The sequence below is a fragment of the Brachyistius frenatus genome, unplaced genomic scaffold (assembly GCF_029030835.1).
Source record: "Brachyistius frenatus isolate BFR_SWC_R1_liver_20210118 unplaced genomic scaffold, ASM2903083v1 Contig_32, whole genome shotgun sequence".
Lineage (NCBI taxonomy): Eukaryota > Metazoa > Chordata > Actinopteri > Embiotocidae > Brachyistius > Brachyistius frenatus.
Genome location: NW_027210631.1, coordinates 447,513 through 463,813, shown reverse-complemented (window position 1 = coordinate 463,813; position 16,301 = coordinate 447,513). Strand labels below are relative to the sequence as shown.

General features: G+C 41.2%; 1 protein-coding gene across 1 annotated transcript; it reads right to left on the bottom strand.

Moving 5' to 3' along the window:
* Positions 1-1,175: 1,175 nt before the first annotated feature.
* Positions 1,176-16,301, bottom strand: nudt4b (nudix (nucleoside diphosphate linked moiety X)-type motif 4b). The gene is made up of 5 exons (XM_069699961.1): positions 15,874-16,301; positions 7,091-7,201; positions 5,709-5,753; positions 5,367-5,454; positions 1,176-4,421 (listed from the first exon to the last, which is right to left on the bottom strand). The coding sequence occupies exons 1-5, from the start codon at positions 15,967-15,969 to the stop codon at positions 4,201-4,203; spliced, it is 561 nt and encodes a 186-aa protein (XP_069556062.1). The 5' UTR covers positions 15,970-16,301; the 3' UTR covers positions 1,176-4,200.

Sequence of the window (16,301 nt, the reverse complement as noted above, 5' to 3'; positions counted from 1 at the left end):
TCCCCTTTCTTCCAGTCTTTATGCTAAGCTAAACTAGCCGGCTGCTGGCTGTTACCTTTAACCTTTAACATTTAATGGAGGCAGGAGGGTCAAAATATCAAACTATTTCTTAAAAATAGCTCAACAAAAAAATGCATCAGTTATGGTATTCTAATAATTACGTATTATTAAGTAATACCAATAATTACGGTGCTTTTTGCCTCAGTGAAGTTTGAAAATAGGATGATACGAGTATTAAACCAAGGCATTTTTACTATTTAGGATCTGAATACTTCTTCCACTAGGGTTACACTGCTTATCATAATCATACCTAACCTGCCTTAGGGACACCGAGCCAAACATTTAATTACTTTTATCTATTAATATTTAATCTGCAGTAAATGCCAAACAATGACTCAGTGTTCATCCGCAGGTGTTTGGAACAGAGATCAGGAAGTCATGGACTACTTTAGGAGTCAGCGGTAGTTGTCTCTGTGATCCATTTCCCACACTTTGAATTGTAAGAGGAAACCGCTGCCAGACACAAGAGATAGATCCCACCAGGTGTCTTTCCAGAGATGAGCTACAGTTAATAACCGCCAAACACTCGTGATAAAAACCTCCCCGGCTCTGCATGATGATGTTAACTGTGTGCAAAAGGTGGCAGCTCAGCATGTTTTAATGTCAGATGAGAACAAAGTCCAAACTTCTATTCTATTGATAAGATAATACGCTCAAATTAGCTTCCTTCCAAACAAAGCTGCTATGAGTTAAAGCTGTCCTGAGGGTTACTTTGACAAAGACTGACTTTGAGAATGATCAGTGATACTATGGGGGTATTCGGAGGGTCACCTGCATCCTGGTCTTGAGTCTTGACTCGGAGTCAAAGTTTTACTTCCCCCGTCATCTCATACTGCGCAAACTGTCTAACCTTAATATGCCAGCCAAAACATGTTTTGCATTACAGATGCTAATCCCTGCTGAGAGTGGAGGGCGGGGGTGGGAATTATTAGTCTGTTTCTTTGCCTTCAGGCCCAACAGATGATTAATCTGGTCATAACACACTAAACCTTCAATATGTTTTCTTTTAAATTAAACATGATCTTTTTTTCCAGAAATAACTTCAAAACATGGACATGACGTTTAGCCTCAAACACAGTAACGTTACCGTCACATAAATGAATATTCAACAGCAGTTGCAATAAGATTTTTCCCCTTTAATGCAACTTTTTCTCAAAAACAAACTTTCCAGTCCAATTCTTTAAATCACTTTCACATTAAACTTGCATAATTTTCAAATTAACAGTGACAAATCTTTAGATTGCCTTGATTAAAATGCTCTGGAGACGTTAACAGGAGAAGATCAACAAACACCCGAGCATCAAACAGCGTTTCAGCAAGTGGACGAACAAGGTGTTTCAGAGAGCACCAGGCTGACATGAAGCTGCAAAACATCCGGGTTAACAGCTTAAAGCTGAATTCATGGTCGAATTAGAGTCTGAAATAGTCTTAAAATAGTAAATTAATGGTGTGGGGTAAAGAACGAGTAGTGTCGAGTCATAATTTGAACATTGGAGGATGCAGTCAATCTCGAGAAACACATTATTTTCACATTATAAATGATTATATTCTGAAATAACATTAACAGACTTAATCAAGCAAAGTTTAAGATCTTTTTTTTTTCACAAAGATGTTGACATATAGATCTGTAAAATGTTGACATCAAGATTTTTTTTTTCCATCTGAACACAAACAATTTTTTTTTTAATTTGGCACATTAGAGTTCACATTCATCAACCTGTAACACACACACACACACACACACACACACACACACACACACACACACACACACACACACACACACACACACACACACACACACACACACACACACACACACACACACACACACACACACACACACACACACACCTGTCAGACAAGGCCAAAACTTCATGATAGCTGAACCGGTGATTCAGTTTGTGATACTGCGGATAAGATTTTGTAACAAAGCAGCGACAATAGAGAAGTTAAAGGGATCCCAAAGTTTTGAAGCAACAGATAAAGTCTGTTTCACTTTTAAAAGAGGAAATATCTGTTAACTCTCACAAAACTTTAAGAATAAAATACATTTTTAATTTCCAAAATGTTCCTCTGATTTTGACTATTCTTTCTAAAACTGCAGTTTTTCAAAATGTTATATATTTGTATTTAAAAAAAAAAAAAAACATTTCCTCATTTATATGTCTTAATACTTGTGTGCCTGGTGGGCCATAACAAACACAAGTTTGTTAGCAAAATGCTGAATACATTTTGTTTAAAGTCAAAGAAAATAGCTTTACATTTTCCCCATTTCTCTAAAACTTTATGGTTTCAGGTTATCAACTATGTTCATTCTGTGCTGTCAGTCGTTTTAATAAGACAACATTTCACTGGACGTCTCAGGTCGGAAATGTAACTCTTGATCCTTTAACAGCATGAAATTACTCCTGATTTTGAAGATGCATTCCCTCCATACAAACCAGCCGTCACATCCTCAACCTGTGGCACGTCGTCATATGTGATACAAACATCCTGTACTGTACATACTCAGTGAGGGGGGAGGGGAGTTTTTACATGTCTTTTTCTGACATTTGTACATTGTTAAAAAATATATAAAATATTAAAGAGAAAAATGTACAGGTTCATTCAGGTTAAAAACACATTTTCAACGGTTTCTCCTCAAAGCTATTTACAAATCTCTGTGTGGTTCTTTGTCGTCATTCAGCGGTCAAAGCAGGAGAGAGTTTTCATCATTGGATGAGTAAACAAAAAAAATATGAATTTGAAATGTGATAATCAACAGCTACTGTGAGCCATTTTCTTTGGATTACAGTCTTCTGTTTCATATTTGGGTGAAGGTGGGGGCAAACAGGGAGAAATATTACAAAACTTAACAGTATTACTTTTTTCTTTTTTTCATCAAACTATGATAAGTGACTCTTCAAACCTGTTAAGTTGACTTTTGTGGACATTTTTCACTATTTTCCTGCATTTTAAAAACTACAACATTATTAGATTAATCACTAATAATAGTGTTGGCAGATTCATTTGTTGCATTAGTTTCAGCCCTGGGTGCAAGAAACCTCAGTTACTTGCAAAAACAATCATATTGTACACGGAAATGATGTCATTAGTTGACAGTTTTACCAGATTGCACTGCAGCACCATGAGACATGATAGAATTGCTGCAGCTTAAAGAAAGAGCAGGCGATCACTATCGTTTCATTCAGTGTAAACGATACAAATCCACTTTGCACCATGAAATACTTTCACAGGGAAAAGCAGTCGATGAAAAGGTGTGTGGTGTTAAACAGTCAACAGTGACTTGTTGGATCAGTCGAGGTGAGATGATTCATGACCGTGGCTTTTGGCTAAAGTTTACCTAAACACACTAAAAGCGGTGCTGTGTGAAAGCTCGTCGACACACAGGTTAATCAAGTCCAGTTTTCAGTTTACTGAGGTAGCAACTCACATAAGTTCTATCATGGAAACTTTGTATTTATGTTTTATATGTAGTGTTGATAATATTCTACTACTTTCACTTCACCCACTTTTATTTTGAAGTCACCATAATTTTGAATGTTAGGAAGTGGATCTACAGATTTCGGTTAATCTGTTAATTATTATTTGTCTTTTTTTTAAAATGAATATCCATGTATTTGCTGTTCTCATCCATGACATTATTAAGTCTGGAAACATTCCCCACGTTGATGTGCTTTGGGGTCATTCCCCTTTTATTGACTACTCACCATATTCTGCTAAGAGAAAGTGAAAAAGACCGTTAGTGAAATAAAACAAGCGAAATACAACATTAATACAAAGTTTCTGTAAGGCATTCCTTCACTAGTGTCGTTGACGCCAGCAGAGTCTGCAGCTTCCCAAACGTCAGCTCATCAGTCTGGTGTTTTCCAGCAAAAGAAAATGTGTTCTGGAGTTAGACGTATCCACAGTTTGTCCTGTCGGAGCGTCACCAGCTTCTCCTGCTCGGTCCTTTTCACGCAGTTCTGGTGACGGCTTTGATCTGTCCCGCGGCTAAGATCAGACACGATACATACAAGAGCGCCACGACTCTGAAAAGTCATTAGATTCATGCAAAGAGACTGTACAGACTTTCAGTGAACTGTCCGAGCCGGACAGGACGGTCGGAGGAAAGGGGGAGGTGTTGGAGGTGCAGTCCTATCTGCGGGAGGAGCCCAGCACGCTGCCCGTCGACGGCGTGGTGGCGGTGGCGCTGTAGTGGGGGTAGTTGTCGTTGGGCGGCGGGCTCGGGAGGATGGAGTTGCCGTTGGTGGGGGAGCAGCTGACCTGGAGCCTCCGCAGGTACTCGGCGTGAACGGGCTTGTGGCTCTGCAGCACTTTGATGGCCTCATCCACGGTGAACCACTCCCGCTTACGGCCTGCAGGTGGAGACAGAGAAGAGGAGGTGAGAGGAGCTGTCACTCTCAGGTTCACAAACACATACAAAACACCTCGTTTTGTGTTATTACACGGGGTGGATTCATATAATACAGCCTGAGATAAAGGAACTCAACCCTTTTTCCACATGTTGATTTTACATTGAATTACAGCTATTTGTTGTAGCTTCAGTAACTCTGTCTTCACCACACTAAGAAATATTACTGTAATAATGTGACAATAATGTGAAATATTCTGCAGCGAGTCCCCAATAAGAGGACGTGTATGTTCACATTTTATCTGCACCGAACAGGTTTGTCTGGTTAACGAGATGAATTAAAGCGAGCTGAAGCTATATATATATATATATATATATATATATATATATATATATATATATATATATATATATACATACATACACACATACATACACACACATATCATGTTTGTCCTTGTTAGACTTAGGTGCTGCATATATATATATACATATCATGTTTTAAATGTTTATATATGTAAGCATGTATTGGTGTGTGTGGTCCTTAAGACACACTATCCAGCTTCAGCTCGCTTTAATTCATCTCGTTGTAAATATAAATATATAAATGTAATATATAAATATAAATAAATATATAAATGTGCATAGATACATTAAAACAGACAGGACGTGTGCTGTAAAGATGTTAAGCGTGGCTGCATCGGGCTCTGGATTACAGAGCACCAAACAAAGTGAGGCAGGATACTGGCGTCCACAGTACTGACAGCTGTAATATACTGCAGCTAACATCAGCGGCTCTGATTTACAGGCACCTGCTGTCACTGCATACCCCGGTGCCAGTACAGTCTGCATGCAGTGTACCGGCCTTCACATAAATCAAAAAAACAAGATGCAGTATATTGCAGAGGGCGGCTGCAAACATTCACGGGAGGGGGAAGGGAAACTGTACCTATGTTGACCGAGTCTTCCCAGGCCTCCAGTGTTTCCGTGACAGTCAACACGTACACGTACGTCCGGTGCTTCCGATCTTGGTTTTGCTTTAAGGAACAGAAGGAAAGGAAACAGAATATTGAACTATGATACACTGAAATAAACACAAGTCAATACAGTAATACTGTGAGTCAACAAAGCCGTGTGTTATGTGAAAAATATATATTAGAATCACAGTCAAGTTTTATGGCCTATTTCCCTGACACGTGCAGGGAATTTGAATTGGAAAAGGTGCAAATTTTATATGATTATACGTGCATTTTAAACCTTTCACTTTAAAATACATACGTGAAAATCTCACCTCAAATACACCGAGCAGACGCCCCAGCTTGCCCTTCACACCGGCCTGAGGATGAAAACAAAAACTTTGTTTTTATTTCTTTTGGCTTTTATTTGTAAAAAATAAATAAATAAATAAAATAAAAAATAAAAAAATCACATACGGGAGTGTCTTCTTCTGTGTGTACAGACACGCAGCAGAAGGAGTCTTGTATGTGATTTTTTTTTTTTGGGGTGAGGTTTTTATGGCCTCACAAAAGAGTCGCTCACACAATGAATAGAAGATGACCACAATAGAAGAGCAGTGATCCAACCCGATTATATTCTGTGTCAGAACAATGGAAATTGTGTATTACATTTCAATGTTTTCAAGAACGTCTGAGTGCTGAACCTGACTGTGACCTTGCAGGCTTTGTTTCGATATAGAAATGTTTGACAATCAGTTTCTTCAACGACAAACAAATGAGGCCTAAACTACAGAATAAAGTATGTGTTCGATGTCTGTGGTGTGTTTTGTAGAAAACCAAACCCCAACCGTCGTTTCTCCTCAAGGTGTAATGGCTGTATGACATAAAGTCTTTAAAATTGACTTCAGGACATTATACAATACGAGCCTGGAAAAAGCCTGGCATCAATCTTCAACGAGTGTTAGAACAGAAATGTAATTATGTCCCTTTCACAACAGTTGTTTCACTAATTCAGATGTGCTCCTCGGGGAATCAAATTACTGTCAAGACGTATGACGTCTGTCATTTCTCCGGCTCAGCATACTTCACAGGTGTCACTGTCCCACTGATGTGCGGAGCAGGAGAGGCTGCCGGCTCTGTGAATGCACAGGAATCCAGCGAGGAGCCAAGTTTAGACCGATGACGTGGACAAGAACACAAGGTTCCCACACCAGTGGGACCTCAGAAATACCAGCGAACTCCTCGGTCACCTGGATACTGACATCGTGGCCCTTCACAAACCTCACCCTTGGCATGCATACCGCTTCATTTCAGGGGTTTTTTTCTTACTGGAAATGACCACTGGTAATGGTGTGAAAGAGTCAGAGGGGTGTTTATTTGAGACATTTTACAGGATTTGTAATATTCAAAACACCACAGCTATGATGTTTCCTGCAACCCTTACTGCATTTTTCTTTAAATATCAAGTCCTCTCTTCTTTTCTTTTTTTTTACCTGCTACTATGAGCAGGAGGCTCTTAGATGTAGATCAACACAAAACATAGTAAAACACAAAATGATCCATCAAAACAGTTTTTTTGGGCTGGAAACTGGTGTGTATCACCATTTCTGAAGACTTCGCTTTGTCTCTGCATTTGCTCATTTTATGATCGCACCGAATGACCTCACTTCGGAGTCCAGACTTACTTCATGTGATATTAAAACAAAGATTTACTCACCTCCTCGAACACCTCTCGCATGGCAGCACCGCATGGCTCCTCTTCTGGCTCCATCCCTCCTCCGGGGACGATCCACTGGTCCGGGTGCCGACTGCTGCTGACCAGCAGAACCTGTCGGACAAAACAACATGTTGGTCGTCTTTGTATTTCACCGACTCAATGAGGATGTGCGTCTTTGAATGCAGGCGTAATGACACAGACAGGATGAGCTCTCGCATTTTTTCCTTTAACTGATATGATTTAGTTTTGATGGAAACTTTCACAGTAGCACATTCAGATGGACTTCAGAGGCTGTATTCATTCTCAGTGTCCTTGACTTGACTGATTTTCGCGCATGACACGTACTGAGGACCTGACATGACCCATGACCCTGTGGACTCGGGAACCAAGGACACGACGAGTGATGATTGGTGATGGCTCTTCTATTTATTCTCTGCTGTTGCTTACAGGATACGAAGTCTACCACAGCACCCACACATTCGCAGTAACCATTTCATTTTGTGTTCCGAGTGCAACAAGTACATTTAAGTGATGGAAAATGGGCGCTAAACGATTCACACTGATATCTTTGAATTTATTCCATCCAAACTTCACTTCTTAATTCTTATCAAATATGACATGAAGTGTATTTAGGTAACGCTGCTCTGACATGTAAATTAACATCCATTGAATTCGAGCCTTTACCAATTCTTAAGTTCACAAAGTGCTGATTAAGCCAAATCACTGCCAGGTAAATCTGTCTGTATTTCACAGTATGCAGAGTCTTTAAATCTGGTGTCTGGTGAGACATTCCTGCTCTGGCTGGAAGAATGCAAACTGGGTATTCTCAATGGACAGAGCATGTCCATCAGCTGAGTCAGCTAACTCTGCAACTATGCTAACTTGAATGGAGATTAAAAAAAAATAAAAATTCAATTCATTTGAAAAGTCTTCTAGACTTTTCAAATTTCATCAAACCCAGGGTTGTCACAAGTTTTAGTAGAGGATTAGTTGTCATTTAAATAATTGCTACAAATGATTTTTCTGTTTATTTAATAAATAATAAAGTTAATCATAGTTTGATAATACACATACAAATTTGTTGGCTGCGACGTCTGGCTTTCAAACTAAATCCATAAGGTCACTGTCAATAGATGGTCATTGGTGGTTAACTGGTGGCGCTAATTCTCCACTCATGAGCGCCAGTCAAACCTCACACAGTGGAAAAAGGTGTAGAAATATCAGTGAAAAGACATTTCTGAAAAATAACATATTTTGGATTCGATTGAAGTCTGTGTCGTCGCCGCGGTTCCAACACAAACACAACCCCGCAAACAATGCATGTACACCCAGCATGAGCCACTGAAATTCAGCCAGTGCTCCCCTGAGCGGCCTGCGAGGGTTTGAATTACAGCGCAGTTGCAATGTACACTGATATGCACAGATCAGATGAGCCTGTGTCCACGATTTCTGGCAGGACCCATATGGCAATGAAAACAGAGACGATCACACCTGCTGAAAACGTTATCACATTTGCATGGAGCAATTCACTCATCATTAGCGCACACGGTCTGTGACGGGACAAAGGTCGTAATATATTAGCAGCCAATCCAAAAGAAACGGGAACACGTAGCATCTGTTTCACCAGTGGGGTCAAGTTAACGGGACATCCTAAAAGCAGCAGGGTCATGCTCAAGGAAATCTGATAAGCTATCAACTCGCCATAAGCTTTGTCAGTGCAGGAATTATTCTTTAACACACCTCAGGCAGTGAATGTAAACATACGTGCATTAAAAAGGAGAGACGTGTGTTAAGCAGCCCGTGCGGCAAATGGTGACGTCCAGCTCCGCCACCCATCTGATCAGCATATCCAGTAATCTGCCACAGGAGTCAGTCTGTCACTAAATCTTAACTCAGCTTCTGTAGAGCTTTCCTTACGTTCTCTAATGGGATTGCGGATGCAGCCACCGAAGGCCTTCTGAGGCTCCTCTAATTGGGCCGGGACTGAGGGCCAAACCGATTGTACGCCACATGCCCTCACGTGCCACCCTCATCCAACTCAAGCCACCTGCTTTTACCCAGACGATACAAGTTGCCGACGGGCGGGTGGGGGTGGGGGTGTGGGGGGTACGGAGGCTTGAATGGCAACTATGAGGATGTGGATTAGGTGTGTGCACGCTCAGTAAACATTTCCCTCCGATGAAAAGGTTCAAGAAAGAAACACAAAACAGGTTTTTACGCTATATGGCAGGTGCATGTCTTATTTGGTGTACAGTAAATGACATATGGGGCCATTTACACGGTTAGTGCAGGGCATGACGTCTTCTCAGGAGAGTGCAAACTGGAAGAAATGTGCCAAGCTGAGCCTGGTAACCTGCCTCAGTGAGCTCTGACGGCTGTTGAGCAAAGAAAAAACTAAGAAAAATAACAGTGGTGATAAGTTTTGTTTGAAAGATTCAGAAGTGTCATACGCAGCAGTGAATTTATTCGCTCTCTTTGAAAGTGAATGTGACCTTCCAGAAGTCTGTTTTCATAATTGTGCAGTTCCACGTCGGATCGGCTATTTCAGGGAGGTGACATAATAAAAGATTCATTCTTTCTTTCTTTTTTTTTATGCTCTGGGTGTGTTAAAATATTTCAGAGCCATCCAACCTCTGGCCCTCCCTGTCTAAGTGTGTGTGTGTGTGTGTGTGTGTGTGTGTGTGTGTGTGTGTGTGTGTGTGTGTGTGTGTGTGTGTGTGTGTGTGTGTGTGTGTGTGTGTGCGTGCGTGCGTGTGTGCGTGTGTGTGTGTGTGCGTGCGCGCGTGTGTGTGTGTGTGCGTGTGTGTGTGTGTGTGTGGAGCTGCAGCCAGCAAGGCTTAAAGGGGAGATCACTGGTGTTGACGCATCCTAAACCGACAGTGTGGGATGTATACAAAACAAAAGCCACATGTACTCCGGGTCAGCAAGGACAAGATGGATTTCATCTTTTGCTTGATGCTCCTAACATACGGCCCGCCTTCATTTAGCTTTTTGTAATGGATTTAGGAATGTAGAGCGTTGAATCTACATATTACAAACGGTGTTTAATTAAAAACGTGTTGCTTCACATGTGGTTCTGAGATGAACACAGCTACACGTTTCATAACAGGGAGCAGCAGCAGTGGTGAGGTGCTGCCTTTGAGACCTGCGAGAAGAAACATTTAGTCATCATAGCAACATCAAGCCTGCCAGCTTCCATTTATCTCTACATGGAACTTCACTTCAATGCAAGCATTTCAAGATTATCAAGTGGTCATCAGTGAGAACTCAACGATGAGGACGGTGGTTCCCGACCTTTTTAGACTGAAGAGCCATCAAAAATGCATTTATCACTTTTTAACTAATTATCATATCATCCATTACATAATTACAATGTATGAATTCTTTATTCATTACTTTTAGATGACTGTTCTGAGCCTTTTCTAATTGATCTAATTGTTTAGCTTTACCTACTTGCACCTTTGGCTACATTTCAAGCTGGAAGCGATGATTTAATTTTTTGCAATACAGTGAACCCTCGTTTATCGCGGGGGTTACGTTCCAAATAGAGACCGTGATAGGTGAAATCCGTGAAGTAGTAACCTTTTTTTTTTTTTTACAATTATTATACAATGAAATACTCCATAATACATTGAAACCAAAGAACAAAACCTTTTTACAGGCCCAAGCATTTGTTTAACAAATAAAAGTACTGTATAAATGTTTTTTTTTTTACAAATAACTACTGTACTGTAAAATAATCATTTTAATCATCAATACGAACTGAAGGCTTCAAATTGCTGAGATCGGCACCACCCCACTGCGACCCGAGTCATTGGATTAGAACGGGAGGAAATGAAAAATGATTATGAAAACAAATACAAAGTACAGTAGGACAAATAGTGACTCGTGTATTTCACTGCTCTTCTGACTGAGCCGCTGCATCCTGACTCCGCTCTGCAGCGGTTCTTTCTTCTAAAGCCGGCGGTGCAGGTGTGGTTTTTCGAGAGAAGAACATAGTTATCGGTAGTTGTTGTCGCTCTTTTTTCTTCTGGGCAAAAAGATTCTTATAAACCGACATGCCACCATCGATTATTTTTAATTTGGCAAGCTGTTTTACGTACGTGTACATATTAAACCGCAACGTTATTGACAAACAGGTAGAGAAGAAGCGGAGAGACTGTTTAGCCAATCAGAATGCAGAACACAATGCACGATGCAAATCCGTGAAGCAGCGAGACCGTGAAAGGTGAACCGCGTTATAGCGAGGGTTCACTGTACTGTATTTTTTTGTGACTTCCATTTTGCCAACTTAGTTGACATGATTGATACATAATCTCCAGTATAGCGTGCACTTTAAAAGGTTGCAAATAACTTTTGACAAGGATCAAAAACAGCACTGCCTTACACAGGCAACTATTTAAAGCGGGCTAAAAAAAAAAAAAAAAAAAAACTAAAAAAAAACCTGAAACAAAATAACTCTCACCATCATGACATACAGGTCAACGGTCAGCTGACAGCTAAACTCCGAGCACAGAAAACCCACTTTTGTTTGGAAAGAGGGTCAGGGTGAAGGAGAAACTTCAGAGGGAGCTCTGCTGTTTGCCAGAGACATTTTACTATTTTGTAACTCAAGCCACTTCCCAGCCCCCCACCCACTGTGAAAAAGGCCACACAGCATACATACAGTAAATCTCCTCTGGCAGATGAAAAACATTACAGACAAATGTCACACTAATCCGCAATTAGCCGACCTCTCTCTTATCCAAAAAGCAATCAAACGATGCAAAGCTACACAAGAATAAGCTTCAACTCCTGGAACAAAATGACATGCAATCAGCTGTAAAGTCACTATTTACTTAAAACAAAAACGTCCTTCTCGGATTTGAGATAGCGGATCTTTCACTGGCAGTAAAACACAGGCTCTGATAAAGACTCCGCTGGCATGGCCTCAAATGGGGACAGCAGGCAGGAATATTCTGGAGGACATAAACACCTCTTCCTCCTCCTCCCTCCTCCTCCTCCTCCTCCTCCCCCCAAGGAGCAACGCCTGGAGCTGTCAAATAAAGAAAGCTCCAAATGCCAGGCCATGCCGGGAGGAGAGCATGATGGAAAGTCACAGACGCTCACATACACGAGTGCACAGGCCGAATCAATAGTGCTAAGACAGTAATATGGTCGCTGCATTATACAACATCTAATAGAGGAGTGAAGACAGAGAGGCTGAATACTTATGGTTCTGATTTCTTGATGACGCTCCCCCTGCCTGACTTTATTTACGGTCTGCTGCAGTACTTTCAATACGTAGCCTCTGCGTTATAAATCAGATGAACATGGAGGTTACTGCTGAAACTGCTGCCTCGGTCAGAGGTAGAGTTTCCCTATAAGGGTCTATGAATTAATGGCATCACTCTGATGAAAGCCCCTGCCAAACGCTGACTCCACAAGAGTTCGGTACATATTAGGTTGCTTCTCAATCATGAAACAAACGGAATGATTTCATTGCTACAAATTTAAAACTTAAAATCAGATATGAACATTGTAATGGTTAATTTAAACCTACAATAAAAGCAGTCTGACTTCAGCAGAAAACAGCAACACTGGTCGATTGTTTAAGGGGATCAGAATGAACAATGTTTACGTAGTGGCCGTGGTATCTGTGTCGGGAGAAAAGGAGGAATTCAGGTGAAATAGTATGAAGACAAGTTCATTTGCGTAACATATTTAATTTATGTCACCTTTTAAAAGCCAAACCATAATCTTTTCCTAAACCCAGCCAAGTAGTCACGGTGCTTCAATCTATCCAAACTGTGACCGATTCACAACATTAACCATGTGTTTATTACTATTACCATCACAACAAAAGGTCCAGTATGCCTGTCCTTGGCACTGTCCATCAGTTATATATATATATATACACATGTTGCTTTGGCAAACGAGGTGTCGGTCCTGCTGTACCTCTACACGTATGTTGTTTTGGGAGTTGTTGGAAATAGACCCATTTATGTTGACAAGAGTGACACATTAAATTATTACTAAATACAGATGGACATGAAATTCTTAGCAAACAGTTGCCCATTCACACATTCAGGAACAACACGGAACAATTTTGCATTCATATGGAGTCATATTTCTGACCTTCTGATGAACCCAAGTCCATTTTTTTACTGAAAATATACAGCTAACACACCCATAAACTTGTGGCTTTCACTCTGCGCTTCACAAGTTCTTAGAAGACGTTCAGTTTAAATATTTATAAGAAAAACACTCTGACCTCTTGCATAATTATGGGTTTCTACAGCATATCACTGCATTATTGTAATGTAAAATAATTAAAGAGGCTGTCTTGGCACACAGACTCCACTTGCTGCTGAACTCAGGTGGCCTACTCAGCTATCACTACTGTCCCTCTGCACTGTCAGGTTCCCATTTGCCCTTGTTGGGAGTTTAATTGCTGTACCTTGTCCTGAGGGCTCTGCTTTCTCCTTTCCTCTCCAAAACAAAACAGCTGAGCAGCATATACAGCTCCTATTTCATCACAGTTGAGTGTCCTGTGTCCAGGAACTGACTGTAAATGCGTGTGTTGGCATGAGTTTAAGGAAAGCGTAGACATCACGAAGCCCAATATCTCAGACCTCTAATTACAATCAGAGCAGCAGATTGGTTCTCTTACTTCAAACAGTGTCATATTTGTGATTGCATGAGTAGACATGCCTGTCAAAGCCTGAAAATCCTGAGGGTGGTGGTCACACCTACACACTTCTGTTGTTACCATAATATTCTCTGACTGTCCTTCCGTGTAATTACTAGTCATAAGAGAAGAATCCTGGTGATCAAACCAGTTCTGAGGCCATATCTAGGGTCTGAAGGTACAAGTGTTATAATAAATATAACACGGAAATGCAAATCTCTAATTCTATATCAGAAATTTTATTAAAAAAAATCTAAATCTTTTTGGAGCTCATACATAATGATGACATAACATCATGACTCAGTGAGCAGTTATGCTGTGTGTATTTGTGTAAATTTGTAGATAAGTGTTGCGCAGCCAAACACGGGCAGATCTCTTTGTACCAGACTGGGCTGTTTACTGTATACTGTGTAACAGTTTGATTACACCTCACTCAAACTGGAGCCTAAATTTAGACAAGCGACAATATGGAAGTAGGACTGATTTTTGGACATAAGTACGACTAACGAGGGAAATGTCAGTGAATCTAAAACAGTGAATTACGACAACAACAAAAAATATGCAATAAAAATAGTATAAGCAAAACCCAAAGTACTTAAACTTAAAGAATACACCGTTTGCATTCACCTGGCCAGCACGGAAATGCAGGTACCAAACACCAGGTTTACTCAGAGATTTGCCTGCCGGTTATAAGCTTAATCAGCCTATACTGTACTCATAAGGACTTGAAAATACAGATGTTCATTTAACAGATTGTATCATCTCCACTGCCTAATAAACAACAAATGGCTCACTTTGTCTGTCTGTGCTTTTGATCGTACTGTTTTGATAAAGTACCAAGACTGACTTCAAACTAATCTTTTTCCAAAGTTTATCCATTTATTTTGTTCGTTTATCTTCTGCATCTTTATTTGTATACATTTATATATGTATAGTATTTGATAAGGGTAACAAAACAGTGAAAAGAAATACATTATGTCCAAAAAAATCCAAGATCCATCGGTCAGCTCTTTTAGTAGCATAATAAACTGCATATCTTTTGGTTGTCGACTGCTGGTTGGGATTTAAAGCTGCATCTTGGGCTTTGGGAGACACTGGTTGAAAATTTTAAAGACCAAACGGCTAATTGATTAAATGGAAGAAAAAAAAAAAAATAATAATAATAAAAATTCAATCATGAAAATAATCATTCGCAGCTCTGTTAATTTGGGTGGGAAAACACATGAAGAGGGTCTAAAGTGTTGAGCTTCACGGGGGGGATCTTGGAAGACACAACAACAATAAGTGTCCGTCACCTAACATTCATTATTTACACAGTAAAGGTCCCTTTAAATTCTCATCCACAGCATTGCTACGCAGCTGCCCGCTGGAGGCCGGCGGGATGCAGCAGCGTTTTCGTGAATGCCCGCTGCTTTGGCTCCGGACGCTGTCGTGGTATTAGATGTGCTCAAGTGACGCGACATTTGACGAGATATATTTAGCGATAGATGTGTGGCCTATATTCGCATCCCCTCACTCCGACACAAGCCGACGTTAAAACCCCGCTATTAAAAGAAACGTGCAAGAGTGCGCCTCGCCCCCCTCTTGCGGCTCCTTCAAGCTCGCCGGAAACTAACCGGAAGTAGAGCTTTAATCGCCTTCAAAGTAAGAGCGCTGCTTTGACTGACTGCCGTTTTAAAGCAGGGGTTTAAGGACGTGGGTATTATTCTGAAAGTCACGATTGTCGGTTGTATGTTGACGAGTAAAACCTACTTGACAACAACGCTTTTTTTTTTTTTTTTTTTCTTCTCTTTTCTCTACGTGCTCCTCAAACTAGCCTAAACTGGATGGCCCGAGGCGCATCAACAACAGCAGACACAGCAGCACCGGAGACACAAATCAAACCAGCGGGGCCCCCGAGGGAAGCGCACAAAACTACACGGATGCAGCTACACCTAGGAGTAGACTCCATAAATCAAAGCCCACGTGTTTTATGAAGGGGATCTAGTCTATTTTACCCATGAGCACCCCTGTTGTCTCCTGAATGACTGGGTGCAAGACAGACAGGGGATGACTAGGCCACGAAGTCACAACACAACATATCGTCTACACGCTGCGCTGCAGGGTCTCCTACCTCTTCTTCACGTTCATTCTTGAAGCACAGACATGCAGCTCTTTTCTTGAAACCATCGCCATCGTATGTCCTGGTCTGGTTCGGTTTGAGCTTCATTGTGGATCTCCTTCAGATAAAGCCGGCAACAAAACAAGAGAGGTGGAGAGGGAGAGAGAGAGAGAGAGAGAGAGAGAGGAGGAGGAGGAGGGGGAGGAAGGTCCGGCGAGTTAACAGCAGAGCCGCCGCATCGTTGCTGCTCTCTGCGTCCGTGGTCCGAGACGGTCGGTCCTCAGAGGGTGGGGAGAGGGGGGGACAGCGGAGATCCCGTTACGCGATCCTGGACTTGTCTTTTCCTCATACAATCTGGACGATAGACACAAGCCAAAGGTCCAGATGCTACCTGTGATCTCCAGTCGGCGGTGTGTGTGTGTGTGTGTGCAGGGAGAGAT

What these genes read in the sequence shown, in the direction of transcription:
- nudt4b (XM_069699961.1), bottom strand. Translation starts at nt 15,969, where the DNA reads ATGAAGCTCAAACCGAACCAGACCAGGACATACGATGGCGATGGTTTC. An exon ending in TGCGAGAGGTGTTCGAGGAG is followed by an intron (nt 5,754 to 7,090) that starts GTGAGTAAATCT and finishes TTTCATCCTCAG; the next exon opens with GCCGGTGTGAAGGGCAAGCT. An exon ending in GTCTGCTCGGTGTATTTGAG is followed by an intron (nt 5,455 to 5,708) that starts GTGAGATTTTCA and finishes TGTTCCTTAAAG; the next exon opens with CAAAACCAAGATCGGAAGCA.